The 25,359-nt window shown below is 58.4% G+C and overlaps 1 protein-coding gene across 5 annotated transcripts in view; it reads right to left on the bottom strand.

The window, feature by feature from the left end:
* The window catches only part of ATP11A (ATPase phospholipid transporting 11A), a 95,047-nt gene that overhangs the window by 32,257 nt on the left and 37,431 nt on the right, over positions 1–25,359 (bottom strand). For all 5 annotated transcript variants that reach the window (XM_069602052.1, XM_069602050.1, XM_069602054.1 and 2 more), the window contains exons 2-14: positions 20,605–20,727; positions 17,067–17,156; positions 16,394–16,474; positions 13,801–13,908; positions 11,537–11,665; positions 9,673–9,776; positions 9,095–9,145; positions 5,774–5,838; positions 5,023–5,104; positions 3,673–3,823; positions 2,463–2,660; positions 1,648–1,821; positions 871–1,034 (exon numbers count right to left, since the gene is read on the bottom strand). In XM_069602052.1, coding sequence (XP_069458153.1) covers positions 871–1,034; positions 1,648–1,821; positions 2,463–2,660; positions 3,673–3,823; positions 5,023–5,104; positions 5,774–5,838; positions 9,095–9,145; positions 9,673–9,776; positions 11,537–11,665; positions 13,801–13,908; positions 16,394–16,474; positions 17,067–17,156; positions 20,605–20,727 — 1,520 coding nt within the window. The remainder of the gene's footprint in view (positions 1–870; positions 1,035–1,647; positions 1,822–2,462; positions 2,661–3,672; positions 3,824–5,022; positions 5,105–5,773; positions 5,839–9,094; positions 9,146–9,672; positions 9,777–11,536; positions 11,666–13,800; positions 13,909–16,393; positions 16,475–17,066; positions 17,157–20,604; positions 20,728–25,359) is intronic.

Here is a 25,359-nt window from a genome sequence, read left to right as displayed (position 1 = left end):
TTGAGCAATCTCCCCTAGGTACACAACACACACACTGATATCACTTTCAAATTGCAGGGGAAGATGCAGCGTTTAGTTCACAACAAAAACACGGTTCCCGTTAGACCAGGGGTGTCCGATGCCCGTGCTCCGGGGGCAGTGAAGGGGAGGGGAGTGCCCTCACTGGCTTTCTAACTGAAGGGCAGTTGGCTCACGCTATGGCGTGAGTTTCAGGTATACAACGCTGTGACTTGGCACTTTCTGCAGCTCATATTCTGCTACAAGTTATTGTGAGGCTTGGGCTTAGTTCCCTGTGCCGTGTGGCGAATCCCGCACCTTCAGAGTTAAACCAGGGTCATCGGCGATGAGAACAGGAAGACGTGAAATTACACACCTGGAGAGAAGTGTTTTCCCAAGTGTTTGCACAGAGCCCCAAGTCACAAGGCAGCAACAGCTCCCAGTAAAGAGTCCTGAAGGGGCTGGCAGGACAGGACTCACAGGAGCGAGCGGGGAGAGAGCCCCCGCATCCGGCCCAGCCCTTCTCATGCTGGGTGACTCTACGGAGGTTGCTTAACCTCTCTGGACGTCAATTTTTTAGGATGGAAGAGGAAGACTGCATCTTAAAAGTGTCTGCGAGTGTTTGCAATGGCCTCTAGTTTACTGCAGAAGTCAGGAGGAAAACTACTGTCTAAGACAGCAGGAGGAACCCGCATCCACCGCCGTGGGGTCAGAGGAAGGCCTGAGTCCAGAGGCAGGGACCGCCTGGCCCCCACCCCAGCAGACGCCCCAGGCCCAGGGGCCTGGTCAGGAGGCTCCCAGGACACGTCAACGGTGACGGTGGACAGTGCCCAGAACACCCCGCCTCTAGGACCGGAGTCGCCCGCCACGCACCTCTGGATGCCCTCGACCAGGGCCACCTCGTCGGGCGAGGATGAGATGTACGCGGAGCGCTTCCCTGAGTCCGGTGACTTCTGGGGCCCATCCACCTCCTCGTCGTCCTTCACCTGGATGGTGTGGCAGAGACAGAGGGCCCGGAAAAACAGCTCCTCCCGCTCCTGAAACACAGCACAACCCACAGCTCTAAGCACGTCCGCTTAACACAGAAGGAGCCCAAACAAGACGACGACCAACACAGCAGGGCCTGCAGCCGCCGGGGGCGGGGGTGCCAGCGCTGCCTCTGGGGGTGGCAGCGGAGCCCAGGCCAGACGGCATGGACATGACCTCAGGGAGGCAGCAGGCTCAGGCTTCTGGAAGGGCCTCCTGGGTGACCGCTGACGAGGGCAACGGCGCCCCCGGAGCCGCAGCAGCAGGCTGTGTGTGTGCGTGTCTACGTGCGAGCGTGCAGAGCTGTACAACTTGCGTGAGCACGCATGTGTGCCTGGTGTGCAGGTGTGTCCGTGTCTGTGACTGGGTCCCTGTGAGTGTGTCCGTGCGTGCCCTGCTCTCAGCCCACAGTGACCCAGCTCAAGTGTGACGTGAGCTGTCTCCAGCCCCGACGCGACGGCCGGATTCACCGGGGACGCCTGCACCCACGTCTTTTCTTCCTACATGTCACGGGAGAGTTGGTTCTGTCCCAGACCCTGGGACAGGAGGTGCCCTTGCTGTGTCCCGAGACACGGCCGTGGGAAGGGAGGGGGCAGGACTCGGGCGGGAAGCACAGTCACCTACCCGCCCACTGGTGCCTGGGGAGGCGTCGATCATGTCCGTGGCGGAGGCGTCGGGGAGCGCCTGCCCGTTGCAGACGGCGTGCGGCGCGCACACGCGGCCCTCCACGCAGCACTCCCTGAACTCCATGTTGTTCTCGGTGAGGGTGCCCGTCTTGTCCGTGAACACGTACTCCACCTGCGGGCGCGGCTCCGATGCCAGTGCTGCCCCGAGGGGCTCGGCCCCCACCCTCCGCGCCCTCCACGGGGCTCCTGCTTGGGGCTCCCACCCACATGCCCTCTGCAGGGCAGGTCCTGGCTATCACGCCCACTCAGCAGGTCCAGACAGCGCAGAGCTCAGGCCCCAAGCTGGCAGCCTGGAGCAGCTCCGTGGAGGGGTTTTGAACTCTCGTTACACCAGAGACCGAAGCTCAGGCTCACTCTGCCCACCCTGACAGTGATGACCTCGGGCCCTGAGGCCTGAGAGGACGGCTGGGGGAGCTGAGGGCTCACTGCCGATTCACCCCAATTCAGGCCCTCGAAATGCGGACTCAGAACCGCTTAGAAAGGCCACGGGTGAGCCGGTGTTGTGAGTGAACGTCCCGAGTCTGCCTAACTTGTCGACACAGAAGCATCCCCATTGTCACACAAGGCGGGGAAGCCGCTCTGCTGCCGTCTTTCGGGTGTAAGTCATATCTGCTCGGGGATGGCAGCGTCCCCCTCCGAACACCCAGGGCGTCTGCGGCAGGCTGAGAGTCACGTGCCTCTGGAAACCCGAGGAGGCAGGCGCGAGGGCTCCCCTGCCAGCCGGAGAGAGGAGACAGCTCCGGAGACACTGACCTGCCCCAGCTCCTCGTTCAGATCCGAGGTGTTGACCAGCGGCCCTTCCCCCAACTCCTCGTCAAACATCTCGTTGTCCCAGGTGATGAAGTAGGAGCCCAGGAACTTCTGCATCTCCACGGTGACGTACATGGACACGGGGATGATGTAGTTGAAGAGGACCATGAAGGCCAGGAAGTCCGTGAAGGCCCTGAGGAACTGAGGCGGCGCGCGGTCACCGCCAGCTCTGCACAGCCGCAGCTCAGCGCAGCCTGCACAGCCGCAGCTCAGCGCAGCCGGCCCAGCCGCAGCTCAGCGCAGCCGGCCCAGCCGCAGCTCAGCGCAGCCGGCACAGCCCAGCGGGCGCCGGACACAGGTGCTTCAGAACCAAAGGTGAAGCCCACCTGGGGCGTCAGGGGCCGCCTGCTCTCCTCTGTCCGCCCACTGCGCCCAGGCCGGGAGCGGCCCCACCCTGTGCTGCTGGCGGGCGGGGTGGGGGGTGGGTCACTCGTGAGTCACACCTGGAGGCATGGGGGCCTCCCACTGAGAGCCCGGAGGACACCAGACAGTGGGATTATTCGGTTTCCTCTGAGACTCCGACAAATGACCAAGCTTAGGTCTGGATAAGCGGCTTCTGTCTAGTTCCACCCTTATTTCTGAGCCATTCGGTCCCCTGGGAGGCTGAGCAGAGGAAGGAGGTAGGCACCCAGGCTGGGAGATGGGGTAGGCCCAGCCAGAAAACTGGACCATTTTAAGCAGAAGTGGAAGTGGGAGGGAGTCGCTCGGTCGTGTCCGACTCTGCAACACCATGGACTGTAACCTATCAGGCTCCTACAACCACGGGATTTTCCAGGCAAGAATGCTGGAGCGGCTTGCCATTTCCTACTCCAGGGGATCGTCCTGACCCAGGGATCGAACCCGGGTCTCCTGCATTGCAGGCAGATGCTTTACCATCTGAGCCAGCAGGGAAGCCCCTAAGTAGAGGAGATTTAATTAAATTAACACACTGGGGACTTGCCTGGTGGGCCAGTGGTTAAGACTCCACACTCCCAACGTTTAAGGTTCGTCCTTATGAATTTAGGATGGAAGCTACTTTTCCAGACCTGAACATTCAAATACGCAAAGAAGGCAGAGCGCCGGTGCCTATGGGGGCGTCACTGTCTGCACCAGCAGCTCTTCACCCCGTGCCCCTAGGCGTCCACGGCGCCTGCCGCAGCGCGCCCCGCAGTACCAGGCTCCTCTGCCTCTCGGCCTCCGTCTTCCGGCTGTACCACGGCTCGTCCTGGAACGGCGTGCTCTGCCACACGTACTTCAGGACGGTGTTGACCAGTGCCTTGCTGATGAGGATGCACAGGTACACAATGAGGAACGTGTTCATCGACCTGAAACGCAAGACGGTCGTGGAGGCTGAGCGCCTGCTCCCCCAGGACCCCGCGCTGGGTGTCGGACGCCAGAGTGAGCACGACGCGAGCAGACAGGAGCAACACAGCAAAGGGTTTCACGGGGAACCCCCCCGCCGCCCCCCGACCGACCGTCAAAGCGGAGACGGCGAGCTCGTCTGCATCTGAGGCCACTCTGGGCGCTGGCCTGAGTTTGGGGCCACAGGGACAGAGCAGGGGGCAGGGAACCCTGGCGGACAGGAGCGCAGGGCACGGCCGCCCTGCTCAGGGGGCTTCCACGTGGTCTAGGGCTCTTAATTCACACAACCCCCGGGAATCAACGTCCTCTACCACGAAGCATCAACCAGCGTGCTCCCAACCCGGAGGGAGGCAGGAGGGAGCGAGCAAACGCCTTGAGTAGGAAAACCGCTGAGTCCTTAGCCAGTCCTCAGGAGCCTGTGAAGGAGGTCTGGTTTTCCAGTATCTGAGACCTATTTCTCAATCCAGACATCTGGAAACTAAGCATCCTTCCTCAGTAAGAGCCAACGGCCCAACTCCACAGATGAAGCAGCCACAGGTGGGCAGAGACCCAGGACCCCACTTCGAGGTCGCCTTCCCAGCAGCAGACAGTGGTGCCCCGACCGCCACCCCCAAATCACTAAGGAGCCAGTCTCTCTTCAGTTCACAACACGTGGTCACTCAGCCGTCCACCTCAGGCTAGGGACACACTGTATTTTGTGAGGCAAAGACAACGCCCCCTGGGCCACATCTTCTTACAAACCCGACCCTGTCCTGACTTATCATCAAAAGGATTTTACTGTTTAATGAAGGCTGTTGGCTCTGCTCACACTTTCCTCAGTGAAACCACATCAGAAAAGCGACCTAATTTCAACTTTCTCACAGGAGGACCAGCATCGGCAGCTGACCTGGACCCAGGTGTCCGCACTCAGGTGGGAGTTACAGAGGTGGCTGGGTGCAAGGCATCTCCAGCCCCACGAAGTAAGGTAGTCGCTCTAGGATCTAAATCACCGGCCCAACCGTCTGTCAGACCTCACGAAAGAGCTGCTGATCAGACCGAGAGAAATCCGATTCCACAGCTGCCGGGGTTTGCGGCAGTCAAGTCACGGATTTGTGATGATCCCGATGAGGTCGGGTGCATTAGGCGTTTTACGGGTTTCAGTCCATGGGATGCACGAGCTTACTTCTCAACAGCAGAGCGCTTCTGGGACTTGGACTGGTAGTTCAGCGCCATCTTGGTCTCCATGCCCGTGTAAATAGCGACGCCTGTAAAGCAGAGAGCGGCTGGTGGAGCGACGGCTCAGCTGTGCGTCTCTCTCTGCACAGCAAGGCACATGCAGAGGCACTACCGGGTTCTGGACAAAGCAAATCACACTTTACACTTTTCTAGGCCAGCCAGCTGTTCAGAAAAAGTCACACAGAAAGATTCTTTAGACCAGAGACTTTTTTTCTCCTGCATACATAGAGAGCAATGTGTACTTGTTTAAAAAAACGTTCAGATTTTAGTAATTCGGGTTTCCCAACAATAAGACACAAGTGCATTAGTTGTGTATCAGTTAAAACATAAAGTATCACTTGTGTATCAGTTAAAACATAAAAATTAACCCAGTGGAAATGGAAGCTAACAAAGAAACAGCCGTGAAAGGAACTCCCTGCAGAGCCGCAGTGAGCGGATTCTTTCACAGGCACGACTTCACGTTTGGGTCACAGACTGCAGGCTCTCAGTACGCAGGCAGCGACCTGACATGTCCCTGTTGCGGACTGTGGTCGTGCGTGGAGACTGGTTTTCTCAGTGAGGATGATTTTCACCACCATAAATCCACAGAACCTCAAAGCACAAAGAGACACTCTCAGGGTACCTCCACGGATTTTACCTGCTTACGGGCCCTTAGCTTTAGCAGCTATTGTTAATAACTCACTAATTAAAACATTTACCGAAGATTTTCTCAGTGTTCTTTAGCGTGGCTCCTCTAAGAAGCAGGTTTTCCGATCCTAACGGCCTGCAAAGAGACGGACGATCAGAAACAGGACACTGGAGAAGCAGCTCACCGGCTCGACACCGCATTTCACGAGGAGACCATCTCAGTGCAGGTCCGCCTGTATCTGGACTATGAACTCTAGCTGAGCCCCAGGAAAGGCAGGCACTCTTTCCCTGGGGACAGTAAGAACCGTCTGCTGGGAGAGTGCCACAGTCAGCTGCATCAGGGCCCCGGCCCCGCTGGGCGGCCCCCGGGGCTTTGCCGCCACTCCATTAGAGACAGCGAGGGTCTCACCACCGGCAGCACCAGGGCCCCTCCCAGAAGCGCCACCCCACAGACCAGCCCGGAAACCCGCCCAGCAAGCTTCACATCTGAGGCTGGCTGCGCAGGGGATGCCAAGCGGTGCCCACGACTCACTGAGCTGTTTCTAGCCCATCCTGGGGGAGTGTCACACACATTACCACAGTCTGGCTTTCAGAGGGCGCTGACGGCTCAGCGAGGCACCCACAAGCACGCAGCCAGGCCCCAGGCCCTGGACGCAGCTGGCCTGCGCGTCTGCAGTGGCCCGCGCACTGCTGTGCTGGGGCAGCCGAGGAAGTTGGAAACCACTCGTGTGGAAACAAGCACTTGGGACTCAACGGTGAGTCGGATCACCTGAACAGCCGACAAGCTCTCTGCTTTAGGGGTGCGGGGCCAGTGCCCCGCTCTGTTGACCGAGTAATCCCGTTTCCTCATTTCCCAAGAGCGGAAGGGGAGTAAGAAGCAGATTCAGACTGACTAGCTTCGCTGCATGCAACGTTCTCCTGACTTTCTTCGGAGAGTAAAGGGGTTTGGGGTAAAGGGGAAAATCTGCTGAAGTTTGCTTTCCATTCAGTCAACATTTGATCTCCTTTTACCGAGGGAGGCTGAGGACTTACTGAGCACTATAAACTTAAACGCATCCCGTGTACTCAGCCGACCTGGCTCAGGACCACATCAGGGAGAAGACGAGAAAGAGGGACTGCCCAGGGAGGCGCGCTGGCTGGGGCACCCTGACCCCAGTGGTCTGCCCAGGGGTGTCCGTGGCCTCAGGGCATGGCCCCCAGCCGGACAGCCACGTGGGACGGGGCGCCCTGGGGCACACATGCTGTCCATTTCTGTTTCAAGCACTGTCAGCCTCTGTCAGCAAACACGACAGCTCACGTCCAAGGTGTTTATGGAAACAAACAGCCCTTTATACAGTGTCTCTGTGGAGTCTAAAAATAACTTACTTTAAAAAGTACTTTGCTCCTGGTTTGGACCGGAGGATGAAGAAACATCACTCAGAAAGGGTCCAGAGCTTGGATATACAATTCATACCTGCCCACGCCACAAAGTTATAAACACCTTTAAACATCCAAATATTAAAAGTCTGAGGACTTTAGTATAAATACTAAAAAAAGCGAAACTAGAAAAAGTATCAAAATACAGTAACAGTGATTCTCTCTCAAGAGACTCAGCCGTCAACTCTGCACAAATATCAAATAAGGAAAACCGGCAGTGCTGACTGCTCCAGGTTCACCACTGCTGCTGTGCAGCCAGCTGAATCTATCCACCCTCCTTCAAATACAAATTAACCCTCACGAGGCACAGGAATACAGGCTGTTTCTCCTCACTAACCAGTCATTCACTTTGAGAACCATATGCATTTAAGAAAGACCGAGGCAAGGCCGGCAGAGGTTCTGGAAAGCACTTGGTAACCTGCTGATGAAGAATGGTGATGAAAACATGCCAAGAGGGTGCCAACTGCTTCCTTAAAACAAGTAACTCCTGGAACCTCTCAAGGAGAGAAGCCCCACAGCTACTCATCTGACCCTGGTTTCCATTCTCTCTTCTACTTCCGGGCCAGCGTTTTCTTTAATACACACAGTGACGCCAGAACACTGGCGATCTGGAGACGTTTGAATTGGAAGAAAAATGATCTCAGGCCAGCGGGGTTTGTGGAAAAGGAGCAACTTCAAAGGCAGTCCCCTCAGTGTAGACCCCGACCCCTCGTGCGGGTGAAACGTCCCCAGGCCTGGGAAGCGGAGGCCGAAGAACCCACGCCCGGGCTGAGCGGGGTCCGAGGCCTCGGGGCTGAGTCAGCTCCCAGCCGCCAGCGGTCTGGCTGTGGACGCCCACCTGGGACCTGTGCTGGTCACGGTGCACCCCCTGCAGCAGGTTCCCCATCCCTGGTGGGCGTGAACCCGGAACGGGCCCTTGGGAGGCACGTCCCCGACGTCCAGGGCAAGAAGGTGCCTGGAGACGACCACGAGCAGATTCACGCAGCCGATCTGACGGCCTCCAAGTCAGAAGCCATTCGGACTCATAGTCTGTTCAGCTACGGAAGCTGTTTCTAATGGGGAACCGCACCCTCCCCATCGCCTGCTTGAGGAGGGGGGATCCTGCCCTGCCCGGCTGTGACGGGGCCCTCAGCAGACTCTCGGGAGAACATTCTCCACGGTGTCGTTAGTGTGTTAACACATCCAGACGTAGGCACGAGAGAAACCAGCCACGGGACAGAGCCCAGACTCCAGTCGGAAAGGAGCCCTTCAAACCCCTTAGAGGACAGGGCCCAGACTCTAGTCAGAAAGGAGCCCCTTAAACCAGCCACGGGACAGAGCCCAGACTCTGGTCAGACAGGAGCCCCTCAAACCAGCCACGGGACGGAATCCAGACTCTGGTCAGAAAGGACCCCCTCAAACCAGCCACGGGACGGAATCCAGACTCTGGTCAGAAAGGACCCCGTCAAACCAGCCACGGGACAGAATCCAGACTCTAGTCAGAAAGGACCCCCTCAAACCAGCCACGGGACAGAGCCCAGACTCCAGTCAGAAAGGACCCCCTCAAACCCCTTAAAGGACAGGGCCCAGACTCTGGTCAGAAAGGGCCCCCTCAAACCAGCCACGGGACAGAATCCAGACTCTAGTCAGAAAGGAGCCCCTCAAACCAGCCACGGGACAGAGCCCAGACTCCAGTCAGACAGGAGTCCCTCAAACCCCTTAAAGGACAGGGCCCAGACTCTGGTCAGAAAGTGAAAGTGAAGTCACTCAGTCGTGTCCGACTCTTTGCGACCCTGTGGACTGTAGCCCACCAGGCTCCTCCATCCATGGGATTCTCCAGGCAAGAATACTGGAGTGGGGTGCCATTTCTTTCTCTAGGACCCCCTCAAACCCACTGGACAACCACCACGAACAGCTCTCATCAGGAAAAGAGCCACATTTAACTGAACGATAGACACGAAACCCCCAAAAGCCTTCATAAGAAGCAGAGGACTCACCTCACCACAGGGTCATTCTGATCGTTGTAAACATTTATGCGGCCGACGAACCTGGGGGCGGGAGGGTCAGGTCACTGCCGTGGCAGTGGGCGGGTGGGGGGTGGGGAACAGGACCTGAGACCCTGGCTCCTGGACCGCCCCCACCCGGTACCTCCCTCTCTAAGAAGGGCTGAGGTCCTCCCGGGAACACAAGGCTGAGGGGCTCAACCATGCTTCTTCCCCGCCCCGCTTTTACTTGCCCTAATTAGCCCACAGCTGCAATGACTTAAATGACATTCCTTAAAATCACTTCCTCAAAGCACAGAAAATTCATTTTTCTTCAACACATTTATTCCAGGAAGCCTTTTCAAGCATCTGTACAGAGAGCTACAGATTGGAAAGGGGCTAGACTTCCGCGGTGATGCACACACACTCCCAACCAGCTGGACTTCCGCGGTGATACACACACACTCACCCCCAACCAGACTAGACTTCGCGGTGATGCACACACACCCCCAACCAGCCAGGAGCCAGGCCCTGGGGGGCGGGGAGGCCCTGGGGGGCGGGGGCGGGGGGGCCCCGGGCGGAGGCTGGCTTACTTGTAGAGGTCGGGCTGGGGCTGCTCACACTCAATGGTTGCGTGGAGACTGTCGATGTCTTCCTCCGAATGGAACCCCTTTGTGTCCTGAACCGCATAATGGGTCTGCAGACAGACAGGACATGGGAGTCACAGCCCAAACAAGCAACATAATCTCCCCGCGGTGGGAGCCCCGTCCTGGGGCAGTCGGTCCCCCCGTCCTGGGCAGCCCCGGTGTCTAAGTGCTTATGCACATAAATAAGGCTGAGTACAGAGCCTGGCTACATATGAGACAGCGTCTGCAGACGTAAAACGGTTACAAGACTGTAGGTACCACCGTGCGTGATTCCTGCATCTGAGACGCGCCAGCCAAGTGTCCTTAGCCAATGTCCTCAACTAACCCAGTTCTCCTCCAAAAGCAGACATTTGGGTTCATCTGTCCAGACTAGAGGCCACGGCCCCAGCCCTGCCCCAGAGTCTCCGAGGCCGACGGTCTGGGTGGCGCCTGAGAACCACGCTTCTAAGCGGATCCCAGGGCTGCTGGTGCTGCTGGTCTGGGACCCCATTTTGCGAAGATGGGCCCTTAGGGCACCAGGAACGGTGGACAGGTGGGCTGGCTTGGGAGGACGCCATCTCCTCCACAACCCTGACGAGTTAGCTCGGGCAAGCGGGTGAGGAATCAGAATGACGGGGGCGTGATCACAGCCTCCGGCTAGCGTGAGGGCCCTGGTGTGTCCTGCGCTGGGGAGCTTGTAAACTGTCCTCACGAGAGCTCTGTCCACATCTGAAGGACAGGAAAGCTCCGCAGGTGAGCAGTGCAGGGCCCCTCCTCTGCTCGAGGAGACGGCTCTGGTGCCCTAAGCCCAGGAGCCCAAACACAGACGTCTGCCACGGGCCACGTGTGGACAGGCGTGGCTTCACCCTGACCGCAGTGATGCACCGGACGCTCACAGCATCCGCTCCTGGGAAGGGTGGCCACGTCTGGGCAGGGACGTCCTGCTGTGGGTGGGGGGTGTGGACGGCGCACCTGGGCTGGGGAGGAGTGGACACGACCCCTCAAGCTCCGGCAGCCACTAAACACCGAGCACCTCCACCCAAAACTGCTCTCCGTACAGACGACTGTGCCGCAAGGCTTCCTCCCCTGGGATTCGGGATGTAGAAAACGCGAGAGCGTGTGGAAACCCCACAGGCTTCATGTGATGAGACTGTGGTCATCCACAGGGGAGGAGCAGGGTGCCCTTCAGGGCTTGTCCCTCGGGGAAGCTCCTGTGTCCACGGGAGCCAGAGCCTCAGAAACGCTGGACCCATGGGCCAGGCTCACTTTCATAACCTCCCTGCAAGCGTCCGTGTTTTCAAAACAGTGAAAACCTTAAAATTAATAGCGATGCGCTTTTCGTTTGTAATCATTAATTAAAATTGTTCAGTACCAGCTGCCAGTACAGAACTCCACACTGAATGTAAGAAATGAATCATAATTTCTGAAAATCCTTACTAAGATACTTTAACAAAAAGATGCTCATTGGAGAAGCAGTAAGCGGGCAAATCGAGACTCGCTTTTCATACAGTTCCAGTCTAGTGAGGTCACTGATTCTGACAGGAAAAATGAAAGCCTCCAAATTCTAACAGTTTCTTCCTTACATCCTTAACTGGGTGCCCTCGCTAAGCAGCAGCTAAAAAGGAACATGGACTTGCTTCTGTTACCTGGAGAGGCTGAGGGTTAGGGCACTGGGGCGGGAAGAAGGAAGTGGGGATCGAGGAGATGCAAAGAGGAAACAGTCCCTGGTCTCCAGGAACGCAAAGCCTCACTCCCCACGCAGCCTCAGGCCACAGGAGCACAGATCCCGGGGGAAGGAGGGGGTCCCACGGGCAGGGAGCAGGCGCGTTACTTTGTGGCTGGACTCCCCATCCAGGCTGGCGGTGGTCACGTGGCAGGTCCCGTCCGCACGGCTGCTGGACAGGAAGATCAGGTCACAGGGGAAGGTCTCGTCCTCCTTGACCAGGACAATGTCCCCGACCTGCAGAACAGACGGCAGACGGTGCTGTGAACCGGGGCGGGCCCCGGGCGGGGCTCCCACGGACACCGCACAGCATCACCGGCAGGAAAGCGTGCGGATGACGCGGCTGAGAAGAGCCGCTTCCGGGGCGTGTGGCCCGAACCCAGGCGAGACCAGGGAGGTCGATGCACCACTGGACGCTCAGACCCTGGAGGCTCAGACCCTGGACGCTCCACAGGGCGTGCTGACAGAATGTTCTGCAACATTCTATTTTGCTAAGATAGAAATATTTTGCAATGTTTGAACTCCATCCAGGAGGATGAGGTGAGTGGTCAGCCTGTGGACGAGGCCGGGGACGTGGCCACAGTGAGGAGGACTGTGTGGTTCCAGCAGAGGACCGGCACAGACCATCACAACAGAATGGGCTTAACGGGCTTTAGAAAAAGGGGGAGGAGGGACTCGATGGAGGAGGGACCGCCTTCCCCACAGACAAGGCTGGAGCGCTAGGGCAGTCCTGGGCAAAAAGGACTTCCACGAAAAAGGAACACAGAATCGACAAGGAGTGCAATCCAAAACTATAAAAACTTTAAGAAAAAAAAAAAAAACAGGAGAAAGTGTTTGGCCACCACGCCTTGGCCAAGAGCTCTTAACTCGACGCTAAAAACACCATCCACATAAGGAAAAGCCAGTGAGCTGGAGTCAGCTCTTCATCAAAATGAAGAGCCTCTGCTCAGTGAAACGCCCGCTAAGGTATTTCTGGCAGACGACGAGCGTCCGGAATATGTGAACTCTCAACATTCCACAGTAAAAACCCTCAGTGAACCAAGCAGGAAGCGGGCAAGGGCCACAAATCCTAAACCAGTCCATCCTAAAGGAAATCAACCAACCCTGAATATTCACTGGAAGGACTGATGCTGAAGCTGAAGCTCCAATACTTTGGCCACCTGACACGAAGAGCTGACTCACTGGAAAAGACCCTGCTGCTGGGGAAAGATTGAGGGCAGGAGGAGAAGGGGACGACAGAGGATGAGATGGCTGGATGGCATCACCGACTCAGTGGACATGGGTTTGGGTGGACTCTGGGAGTTGGTGACGGACAGGGAGGCCCTGGCGTGCTGCAATTCATGGGGTCGCAAAGAGTCGGACACGACTGAGCGACTGAACTGAAGTGACTGACACCCCAGAGAAAAAGAAGTTCTGGGCAGAAGGGACATCTGCTGGGATAGTGAGGGACAGGGGGGCTCGGTGCGCTGCAGCCCACGGGACCACGGAGAGCTGGACCTGGCTGACAGGACGAACAGAGGCACCAGCCGCAGGAGGAGATGTCTCAGGAAGAAGGTGTCCTGAAGGCAGGCAGGCAGCCGTGAGCCGCTCGCTGGCCACCAGGGAGGCGCACACTTAAACCACACGGAGGTCAGGGCCACGGAGGCAAGAAGCAGCGACAGCACCAAGCGCGGCTGGGGATGCTGAGACACAGAGCTGGCGGGGTCGGACAGGCAGGGCAGGCTCCCCGGGGCGCGGCTGGGGATGCTGAGACAGAGCTGGCGGGGACACACAGGCAGGGCAAGCTCTCTGGGGTGCGGCTGGGGATTCTGAGACAGAGCTGGTGGGGACGGACAGGCAGGGCAGGCTCCCCAGGGCGCGGCTGGGCTGCTCCTGCTCAACTAAGAAGGGGTTTCCCATGACGACCCACCAACTGAACTCCTGGCTTTATACCAAAGAAATGGAAGCTATATTCACATAGAAACCTCTACACAGATGCTCACAGCAGCTTTATTCGTCACGGCCCCGCCCCGGCCCACCCCCACGGACTCTCCAAGGAGAGAAAGGTGTCCAGATGCCCACCCTCGGCGCGCCCCAAGGGAATGCGACTGTGAGAGGAAAGCCAGCCCGGCGGGTACAGGCTATGTAACTCCATCTACGTAAAGACATGTCCTGGAGGTGGACCCACCTACCGCCCAGGTCGCTGAGGCCCTAAACCTGCTCTATAGTCGATTACAGCGTTAAAAATTGACCCACAGGAGAAGGAGGTTGGAAACGGTGGTAGGAGCGTGCCCGAAGGGAGCAGCGCTTGGGGAAGGGGCGGTCTGCGCCCAGCGACTAAAGCGACCTCCGACAGAGGCTTTGCCGCAGGGCCGCCGGCCGCGGGCACTCACCCGGAGCTTCCGGCTCTGCTTCCGCACCAGCCGGCCGTGCTGCACGAAGTGCACGGGGCACTGGTTCATGGCGTTGTCCGCCTTGTGGCGCAGCCAGTCCTCATAGCCCTGCGGGACCCAGGAGAGACGCCTGTGAGCCCTCGCCTGCTCCGGCCGGGCGGCCACGCTCAAGGCCTGCTCCGCGCCCGGGGGAGGCCGGGCGGCAGTCCCCGGGGAAGGGGCTCTCCACGTGGAGCGGGGCCAGGACGCCCAGCAGGGCTGAGGGGGACGCGGGCGGGCAGCAGGCGGCCCCGGAGCCGGGCCCCGGAGCCGGGACTCAGCCCGGAGGACTGCAGGGCGACATGCAGGCGGGGGGCTGGCAGGCCGCTGAGGGCCAGGTGGTCCCGGAAGGGCACAGCCCCGAATCCTCCACCTCCTCAAGCCCTTCGGGGCTGCCGGCGGGTTGCCGCAGGTGGAGCAAGGGCAGACCTGGGCTGCAGAGGGCAGTGCCCCCACCCGCCTGGCACCACGTCCTGGCCGAGGTGTCAGGAAGGTCTCACCCCAGGGAGCCGCGGCCACTGCCCTCTGCTGAGCACCCGCCTGGCCCCCCACCCCCAGGAGCATGGCCGCAGGGCAGGACGCTCCAGGGCACCCCCTTAGGGATGGGGACGCCCCCTGCGCTACGGTCTTTCGGCTTCGATGGCACCACGCCTCAGGGCAGAGCCCGCTCAGGTTAGGACTGGGGTCTCCGGCCCCCGGCCTGGCCCTCAGGGGCTCACACAGGGTGTGTCGAGTGCACAGACCAGGCTCCGCTCGTGACACGGGTCCCTGCAGGCTCGTCTCAGGCTCGTCAGATCCCCCCCACAGTCCCCGAGACGGCCCGACACGCCCCATCAGCGTGCGTGGACGCCTGCTCGGCCACATTCTCATTCCATCCGCTTTCCAGACTTCCACATTCAAAGCCAGTTTCATGGGCAACGGGTCAAATCATAGCGCCGTTCAAATCTGTACATGCCGATCACTGGCAAGTGGAAAGCAAAACCCAGACGATCCCAGGGGAAGCCTTCGATGCCGCTCCCGTTCTGGATCAAACGCTGACCAGTCCAGACGCTCACCGCGGAGGCCGGCAGGGCACTGGCCTCACACTCACGAAGGTGGCCCTGAAACTCGGCTCTTCATGTTCTCTTGGTTGGGGGGAGTCGCTCTGCCGTGAACGCCCACCGCTCGGGGCAGCGCGTGCACCGCGCCTCCTGTGACGCGCCTCCAGTGCTCATTCAGAGACTAACACAGAGCACGGCTTTCTCAGCAGCGTGACCACCAAGAATTCAGATGCTGCCTTTCAGGAATTATTTCAGGGCAAACATCGTGTTCAAAAGTATGCAGGAGATACCTGCATCTAAGGGACCTGTATCTGGAACACAAACTGTCTCAGGGGTGAGACACAATCCAGCTTAAAAATGGGCCAGTGACTTGAAGGTATTTCTCGAAAGAAAAGTCACAAAAGGCCAATAAGCTCATGAAAAGATGCCCAGCATCGTTATTTACGAAGGAAACGCAAAGTCCCCGCGGCTGCCACTTCACGCCCACTAGGATGAGCCTACACCAGGCAGATGGGCAACAAGCCTCAGCGGGACCGTGGAGGAGCTGGAAACTCAGGCACAGCTGATGGGAAGGTCAAACGCCTCGGCCACTTTGGAAAATGCTTTCAACATTAGAGTAATTCTCTTCCTCTGCATGCATGCAGGGGAACGGAAAAGCTATGTCCACACAAAGCTTCCATGTGACTGCCCGGGGCAGTGTTCTCCAGAAGAGCCGGAATAGCAGGAGCACCCAGATATCCATCAGCGGATGCTGGATAAATAAAACGGGGTCCGTCTGCACAGCGGAGCATTGTTCATCTACGAGTGAATCGCTGACACACATTACAAGTGGATAAACCTTGAGAACATGCTCAGTGAATCAGCCAGGCGCAAAAGGCCACCAAGGTAAGATTCCGTTAGTACAGAACGCCCAGGGTAGGCCGAGAGTGGACTGGCGGTTGCCAGGAGCCGGGGCTGGAGGAGGGGGCTGGACAGCGAGGCTCGCGGCTTTCTTCCAAATGGTGGGAACCGAACAGCGCTGATGGTTAAGCGCTAACCACCAGTGAACAGATCACGGGAATAGCAGGTAAACTGCTCTCCCATCAGTCACTGGCTCATCAGTCAGGGCTGCAGAGGACGGCAGGCTCCACACTGAGTGAGGAGTCACGCGGCTGAGCGACGTGTGGGGCCACATTCAGACCCTCTGCAGGAGCGACTCCTCGGGGTCCGGGCAGCGGGGGACGCAGCGGGCAGGCAACTCAGGGGCCACCTGCACGCAGTTCAACGTGATAACGACAGGTTCCTCCTCGAACTCTCAGGGCAGCAAATGAGCACTGAATTATACAACCTGCCTTGTTTCAACTCAAGAATCCATCTAAACCAGTTACAAACGTGAACTTTCAGAGGTGAGCCGAGCGTCCCGTGAACTGGCTGAAACAAGTCAGCAGACTCTGCTTTGGACGACACGCAGCCCCCGTAGCAGAGCCTCTGTGGGACCCTCCTCCTCTCCATCCACTTGCGTCTGCGAAGCTCACCTGCTTGATGGCCGTGACCGTGATGACGAAGAACAGCGGGAGACCGCTCGTCACCGGGCTCGTGGGCGTGTCGATAATCAGCTGTGGGGAACAGAGGGTGGGTGAGTCGGCTTCGGGAACCCTTCTGAGGGGCTTCAGATGGACTGCTTGGCCCTGGACACCTCCCAGCATCTCCCTGAGGTTTCCACTTTCTTTCTTTTAACTCGCTTCCTTTCCATGTTTTTTTTTTAGGAGCATCCACGTGGTTTAGGGAGATCGTGAAGGACAGGGAAGCCTCACGTGCTACAGTTTTCGGGGTCGCAAAGAGTCGGACACGACCTGGTGACTGAACAACAAGGTCGTGATGTGGGGAGTAGATAAGTGCGATAACGTGGAGCTTAGCGAGTGCGTCCCCCTAAAGGTTAGGAAGCTCCTGGCCTCCCACCAGGACTGGAGGATGAGGGCAGGAGGCAGCCGGACCGGCTCACACACACAGGGCCCACACCCATGGTCTAGTGAACAGGTCTCTCTGAACCAACACGCTTGCTCTTGAAGAAAGAAGGTGACGGGTCTGTAGATAAAGGGGCACCAAGCCCGTGCTCCTCTTTATCAGCAAACCAGTCAATCATCCAAGAGCAAATGCCACTTCTTTATATCTACATTCGGGGCAACAGGAAGAGGCGGCCAGCCTTACCTGCACCAGGAATATGATGAGAAAGTAGAAGTTGGCTACTCTTCTGAATTGCTCAAATAGGTTCTTGGGCACGAAGTTCCAGAACGTGTACTGCAGAAAAGAAAACCAGGCGGGGTCATTCGGGTCACACTTCACTCTGCACGGTACTATTCCGCCCCATGACAGGCCGCCCTGGATTTAAAGGGAAAGATGACTAGGTTCTGATACAAAACAAAGCTGAGAGTGTTTGTAGACTTTTTATCAACTTGTTGACCGTACAGAGAAACTGCCAACACAGAACACGGACTCCGAAGCAGCGTATTTGAATTACCCAGTCCCAGATAATTCAAGGCAATGCAAGGTAGCTCAAGAAGAGCTTCACTGCTAAAATGCCTGAGTTCTACCCTTTCTGTCTGTAACACGATCAAAAGGGCAGCGTGTGTCAAGGACTACTCTGACGGTCCAGCGGTTAGGACTTGGAGCTTTCACTACAGGGAGCGTGGGTTCAATCCCTGGCTGGAGATCAAAGATCCCACATGCCGCCCAGCGAGACCAAAAGAAAAATAAAAGAATAGCCTGTGCCTTAAAGGAATGTGGTGAGGACTGAAGTTCGAGCCCAAACTGGTCTCAGAAATGACAGGGTCGTTGAGATTCTATAACTTGAGAAAAAGCACAAACAAATCAGTCTTTGAAAGTGTTTGAGAGAGATGAATTTTGTCTTAAGTGGGCCGTAAGGAGGGCTTCCCCGGCGGTTCAGCTGGTAAAGAATCCGCCTGCAATGCAGGAGACCCTGGTTTCACTCATGGGTCAGGAAGATCCCCTGGAGAAGGGAAAGGCTACCCAGTCCAGCGTTCTTGGGCATAAGGAAATTATTTTCCCTAACTTTGAAAAGGACCTATTAAAAGAAACATAAGACATGCCATACCACATCTGTACCTCGTTTTTGTGGTTCTGTGACCAACCTAGAATGATCTTTCAGTCTTTATATGCTCCCTTCCAAGAGAGCCCAATCCCAAAGTGGGATTGCCCTCCAGGCTCCATCCGGTGAAGCCCACCCTGTCTCCAGGACCCAGACCAGCACACTTACCACCCAGGAAGTCAGAACACGTCCCCACCTCTAACAAACTCTCAGTGCAAAGTCACATTAGTGGGAAGAGTTCCTACTCAAAACCCCATCTTTTATCTGCTGAAATATTTACAGACGGAAGTTGTACATCGTTTAGGATTTGCTTCAAAATGGTCTCAAGGTAGAAAAGAGACTCATAGACGACACAGTGGGCCGCCTGCTGGTGCATGCAGACAGCGGGCGGTCGGGCGCAGATGCCCACGGCCCTCCTCCCCACCTCTCCTGATGTGTGCACACAGCGGACGGTTGGGCGCAGATGCCCACGGCCCTCCTCCCCACCTCTCCTGATGTGTGCACACAGCGGGCGGTCGGGCGCATGCCCACGGCCCTCCTCCCCACCTCTCCTGATGTGTGCAGACAGCGGGTGGTCGGGCGCATGCCCACGGCCCTCCTCCCCACCTCTCCTGATGTGTGCAGACAGCGGGCGGTTGGGCGCATGCCCACGGCCCTCCTCCCCCGCTTCTCCTGCATGTTCGCAAGTTTCCACACTAGAAAGCGCCACGTATTTATCGCAGAGGGCCATCTTCTACCACCTTCCAAATGTGCAGATCAGTATTAATCTATCTCAATGTTGCTGTTTCAGGATGCCCTTTCCGTTTCCTAAACCCTAGTCTACCAGGGAACCACACAGATCTGGAACTTAAAACCACCTAAATGATTACTTTATTCCTACCGGGTGTAGGAGGCCTGTACTGCAGCTTAGATGTTATGTTGTGTGATCCGCATATTTTACGGAATAAATGACCATCATAAGTTATTACTGGTGATTATCAGTAATATGGTGGGAAAAGGGTTGTTAACCTCTGACAATGTACAGCATGAAAACTGAAAGTCCCGTGAGACAGTTTAAACAGCCAGGACTGCACGGATCGTCAGCACTGTGTGGATAAAATGAAACGAGGTCTCTATTGCACACACGAGAGCTGGCGAACAGACCACAGCGGGCCAGTCGTACGCTTCCGACCTCTGCTAAGTCGTAACGGTCTAAATACTTGCTCTGACACTTGGGCCACAATGTAAGGTAATACTTTGCATAAAAGGCACAGTGACCCGCTCTGACCCGCACCTGCCTGTCAGGTCCTGCCTTCCGCTGATGCCATCGTGGGACAGAACCTAACCCCAGAGCCCTCGGTACTGAACCCCAGAGCAGGACAGCACGGAACAAAGTGGGCGCTTTCTTGCTGCGCTGGAGCTGAGACGTCTGAGGCGGGCGGAGCATCGCTTTCCCGTCAGACAACTCGGGGAGTTGTGAGTCCAGACCACAATCCCCGCCTCCTGTCCGGTTCACACCACAGCCCAGGGGGGCGTCTGCTTGGGCGTGTGTCATCAGCCGCGAGCTGGCCCTGGCTGCTCTAGTCCCCTCTGGGTTCTGTCCTCACCGTGGGCTCTCCTCTGGGCTCCGTCCTCACCGGGAGCTCCCCTCTGGGCTCTGTCCTGACCTGGCTGCCCCCTCCTCACATGGTGCCGGGGAGACGGGCGGCCCAGTGCGACTCTGCTTTGCGGGCCGCAGAGAGGAAACCCAAAGCGTCCGGAGACCGGCGAGGCGTGGCCGTTTGCGCCTCACTGGGCTCCGGCGCAGGTGCACTCGGGTGCCCTAAAAGCGCACAGTCTCCCGGAAGGCAAGCCCGGAGGCCCCAGGGAGTTCAGGCTTCTGTACGGGGGAAGAGACCGCACAGCCTGAGCTGCGTGTCTAATGCTGTGGCGCCCGAGGGCAGAGCTGGGGCCACACGCCCTGTGTGCCCAGGCACCGAGTTGTGAACTGGTGGCGGCCCGTCGTCCTCTGAGTCTGGGGCAGGGGGTGTGCGGCTGAGGTTCCTGAAGGCCCTGGCTGGGGGGCTCGGTGTGAGGTCAGAATCAAAGGGAAGGGATCACACATCTGGGGTCGTTTCTTGCTTTTCCTTCTTCTACCGTGTTCTGTTCCCTTTGGAGCAGAACACGGATCAAACACTGATCGCCAACAACAGATCAGGCTGGAAACCTAACCGAGCTCCGGCGTTTGTGCACTTCAGGAGTCACTGCTGACAGTCTTTTAAGGTAGAAATGAACATTTTCTTTCCAGGAAGACACAGATGCACCAACAAATTTACAAAATTTATTTCTCACAAGCTAAGCTGTATTTTCCACAACCTGAGCTGTTTTTAAATGAAAATGATCGTGCGTCTAGCCTTCAGCATCACCCGGTCTGAATCCACAGAGGTCCAGCGCTATGGACTCAGGTCCCAGGTCCCCGTCCGAGGGCCTCCTCTGGACCACGACCAATCAGCACAGCGAACTGAGGAGGACGTGCTGTGACACCCTAACAATGTTCTGGGGGGCGGCCAGGGGGTGGGGCGATGAGCGTGCAGCCTGGCAACTCGGGGGCGGGTGGTCCCAGCTTCAGGGAGCTCTGAGTGCCCGAGGAGCCGCGCGGGGGAGCCCCGGGTGGACACTCACCTTGGAGGAGACGATCCTGTTGTCTGGGTACCTCTGGGGGATGTAGGCCTCGGCGCCCGGCGGGGGCTCCCGGTGGCCCACGTAGACCGTCCGGCTGTCCACCCAGTCCTCCTCCCCGGCACACTGCGGGTGGGAAACAGAGCCCTCAGTGTGGGCGGAGCCTGGGGGCAGGGTCTTCCCAGGGTTGGCTTCCATGCTGGTCTGTGTGGGGGCCAGAGGGGGGCAGCTCGACCCACTTGCAAGGTCGATCCCTACTCCCCACCTCCACCCCTGCACCCATTCAGGAACCTGTGCCCCCACCCCACCCCCCAGCTCTTCAAGGAAGAGCCACCTGCACCCCCACCGGGCGCAGACTGTCAGTGACACAGCGGGCCCATTTAAACACAAAAAGCGACAGCAAAGCCCTAAGGCTTCCAAAGAGAAACCACAGTGAGTGATCCTAGGATTTGGGGAAAGGCCTCTGAAGAGAGAGCGTAAAACTGTGAGCTCAGACCAGAGGGTCTCTCGGCCCCGACACAGTCGCACGAACGAGACCTCCTGGAGCGCAGACGGCCTGCGTCTGACCCATCTCTGCGTTATTCTGAGTGCTGTGCCCCGGACATTACTGCCGCCCAGGAGAGCCTTCTAGAACACTCAGCTGGGCTAAGTGCTGTCAGCCCTGAGAGCCCAGGACACCGCAGCCACGGACGAGAGACTACAGCGCAGCCTCGGGCGGCGGGGCGGGGCCTGGGCCCCCAGACAGGCAGCCCTGGCTCAGGGCGGGGCCTGGGCCCCCAGACGGGCAGCCCCGGCTCAGGGCAGGGCCTGGGCCCCCAGACAGGCAGCCCTGGCTCAGGGCGGGGCCTGGGCCCCCAGACGGGCAGCCCCGGCTCAGGGCTCTGCCCCCTCCCCCCACACAGGCAGCCCTGGCTCAGAAGGTTTCTCAAGGCCGGTTCCCTCCCTGGGCACAGGCTGGTTTTAGTGTGATCACTGGACGCCTCGAATACAACTCCTTGGTGCTGCCCTAACCGTACAGGCCGGGGCACAATTCCTGCTCCTGGGACGAGGTCAGGAAGCAAGCCCAGTCACAGGACTCGCCCCCTGCAACACAAGCTCCTCTGGGAGGAGCCTCGTACCAACTGATTCAGCCCCAAAGGAGAGAGGAGCCTTGGTGCTGGCCCCTGAGGAGAGAAACAGGGGCGACAGCCCCCAGGGGCCCTGGCAGCTCCCTGAGTCCCTGAATAGGTCAGAGAGCAAGGGACAGAGCGGCGTTGGGGGCCTCGTGCTCGCCGATCAGGCCGCAGCGGCGCCCATGGAGGGTGCCCCCTGAGGTCACGGCGGCCAAAGAGCCTCCAGGCAAGACAGAGAGTTTCGGATCAGCCACTGGGGAGCCCACGGGGGTCAGAGGCACAGGTGTGCAGACCCTGAGTGGGCTGGACTCAGCTCAGAAGGCAGAGGCAAGACAGCAGACGGGACGCCGGGAGCGCCTGTCTGCCGCGGCGCTGATGCGGACAGCTGTGCGCCTGACAGGCCACGCAGCGTCTGCGTGTCCAGCCCGCCGGAAGTAATACGAAGGGAGTCTGGGTCTCTGCAGGCTCAGCAATGAAAACAAACTTGGCCTCTTAAGCAATTTCTTAACCCCGCCTACTGTAAACCAAACAGCAACCACAGCGTCCGGGCGACGCACACCAGAGGAAGTCAAGCCACACAAAGCTCTAAGATGAGTCACGGCTGGTCACGGAATCTCCCGGGGCAGGGCGACAGAGAGGTCTGCGGCAGGAGGGAGCCGGGGCCCTGATTCTAAGATGCCCAACATCTAGTTTCACAACAGGCAGCATAAGGAGCAGGCAGCTCTCGGCAGTTTCTGAAAGTAAACCCCTAGGACTAGACCTAGGCGAAATTAGCTTCCGTGGAAGTTGTGTTCACACGTGGGTCACAGCAGGACCGCTCGGCCCGTGCTCTGGGCCCGCAGCCCTGGCCTGTCAGCTGGCGGAGAACATACACCCCCTTCCCTCTGGAGGAGGTTGGGAGGCGGGTGGGATCTGGCGTCCCCGGGGAATCACAAGACGTCCTGCCAAGACGCAGGTGAACTGGAAGCCAAGGCTTCGCCTGCACAGCCCCCAGGGATGCCCCACAAGGTACTTGCGAGTCATGCTTGCCGAGGGATTGTTACCTGGGATAGACCAGCCACCACAACCAATAATAAAAAGGCAAGTAAGGCGGGGGGATCTGACTGGACATTTCTCCAAGAGATGCAAGGGCCAACGGGCACATGGACAGATATTCAAAGCCAACAGCCCTCAGGGAACTGGAGGGGCTAGACACGGAGGACCAAACACTGGGCGATCCGTGTACACGGGAAGTTTGCAACAGGCAGATCCGTGGAGACGGAAACGGCACCGTGGCTGCCTGGGGCCAGGGAGGCTGCCGCTGGCGTACTGGGTTTACTCCGTGAAACAAAGATGTTTTAATATTCGATCATGGTGGTGCTCCATGAGTTGGTAAATGCACTAAGAACCACTTCTTGAACAGGAAGATTTTAGGGTCTAGCAATCTTGTTTCAGTAAAGCAGTGCCTCAGGGCCCCCACGGGATCGCCCGTCGCATGCCTGAGTTGCTGCGCCAGACCCCGTGCAGTCAGTGCAGGGAACCTCACGTCTCTGAAGCCGCTTCCACCCCGTCTTCTCACTGCTGCGTCACCAGAAAGCAAGACGCTTCCCATTTTAGGGAAAACAAGGAACATCCTTAAGGCTGGTTTTCCAAAGACAGCAATTCCTAGTGGATAAAACTGAGCTCGATAGACTTCCCAAGGAGACAGCTAAGACTGAGAAACTCGAAAAGAAGCGAGCACAGCGAGGCAGGATGGGATGGACGCAGCCGCAGAGCACCCCAGCTCTCTGCGCCCGGGCTGAGGACACCCCACTTCCAGGGCTCTCGAGGGCGCCGGCACCTCGGGTGCGGAGGCCAGGCTCTGGCCTGGGCCGCGGGGCCCAGCAGTGAGGTGCGAGGGATCCGCAGACATGCCCCGCGCAGATGCTGCCCACCACCTGTGCCAGCACGCTGCTTCTGGACTCGGAGCCCACCCTCTCCCCGGCCCCCGAAGTGGCTAAAGAACCAGCGGGCCACGTGTGGGCAGCGGCCTCGCCCTCAGCGACCTCGCCCTCGGCCGTGTCGGGATCTGGGCAGGGCGGTCTGAGCGCTTAAGTCAGAAAGCTCATGAGGACGGAAGAGAGTCTGAAATAAGCTGAAAATCGATCTCGGCCAGCGGCAGTCACTAATGGAAGTTTCCAATTTCAGCTGAAACAAACACAACCTATCAGCTGAATTACACGGCCAGCCCGGGACGAAAGCATGTAACCTAGCCTCAGTTCACCAGCTCAGCCTTTGCAGAGGCGGTCCCCCCAACAGCCGTTTTCAGGACAAAGCAATCGCTTGTTCCGTGGTTTGTTTTCAGCTTTAAAGCCAACAATTCTTGTTTGATGGGTAAGGAGGCGTTTCTGAACACCGGCATCTCCCACTCACGTCCCCGGCGTTCCAGCTTCTCGTGGCGAGTGTGGTGTGGCTCCGTCTCCAGTGCCCACACCCCCCACCACAGGGCGTCTGTCCACCCAGGGAGCTTTCACTGTCCTCTGCAGGCTTCCTCGAGAGCAGTGATTAAGACCACGCTCCATGAGCTGATCAGATCAGAGTCCTCGGCGTCAATCACCAGCCTTCCCGGGGCCTGCGAGCAGAGTCGAACCTCTGGGAGGCAGGGACCCAGGTGCGCCCATCACTGAACCTGCGCCCTTGGCCCCTGCGGGAGTGGGAAAGACAGGCCCTTCCTCCCCAAGAAGACGGCAGCCCGCTGCAGTATTCTGGCCTGGGGAACCCCACGGACAGAGGAGCCGGGCGGGCTACGGCTTATGCGGTTGCCAAGAGTCGGACACAACTGAGCGACGGAGATTTTCCTCCTCAGGCAAATTCTCGGCCTCCGCGGGGTGCTCACTGGCGTTTTTCTGCCGTGAACATATTATTAAACACAGAATCATCTGGGTCACAGAAGCACCAGTGACGGTCCACCTCACTTGGTGACGCTGACCATCTGGAAAACTGTGAACGCTGCCAACCTAAACTGTCGTTTACTGGGTCCAGAACCAAAATCAAACTAAAACTTCGAGCCACACATGACTGGGCTGCCCTAGGCTCGCCCACAGTCACAGGCGGCAGAGCCCCGCGCTGGGGTGCCCAGCGGGAGGGGGCAGTGGGGTGGATGGACAGAGCACTGGCCACCGCTGCCTGGCCCCGGTGAGACGCACGGCAGCAGAGACAGCAGCGAAGCCCGTGACGGCGGCGCTTCCAGGCGAGGCTGCGTGTGAAGCCACTGACGCCACTCCCTGGGCGTCGGCGTGAGACGGCAGGGGTGATCGCAGGGGCCCTCTGTCCAGTCTCCTGTAGACCCCTCGCAGCGCGCGTCCTCAGTGCCCGTGCAGAGATGGAGCCTCGTCCCCCACCCCGGTCCTGGGGGGGTCAGCCCTCCGCACAGGGGACGCAGCTTCGAGCTGAACTCATGAACCTGTGGGTCACCTGTTGCCACCTGTCCCATGGGGGCTGCGCAGGCCTGGCTCCCTGGAAAGCAGGCCGAGGCGGGTCCCCTGGATACTGGCTGGGGAGGCGGGTCACCCCTGCCTGTTGGGGGGTGGCCTCTGTGCCAGGTGTGGGGGCTGTATCCCCACATCAAAGTCAGGAAATGGCCCTACAAGAAGCAACAAGTCCAGTCTAAGCTGGGGGCGAGGGGGGG

Source organism: Ovis canadensis, chromosome 10 (genome assembly GCF_042477335.2).
Source record: "Ovis canadensis isolate MfBH-ARS-UI-01 breed Bighorn chromosome 10, ARS-UI_OviCan_v2, whole genome shotgun sequence".
NCBI lineage: Eukaryota > Metazoa > Chordata > Mammalia > Artiodactyla > Bovidae > Ovis > Ovis canadensis.
This window is presented reverse-complemented; position numbering and strand designations above follow the sequence as displayed.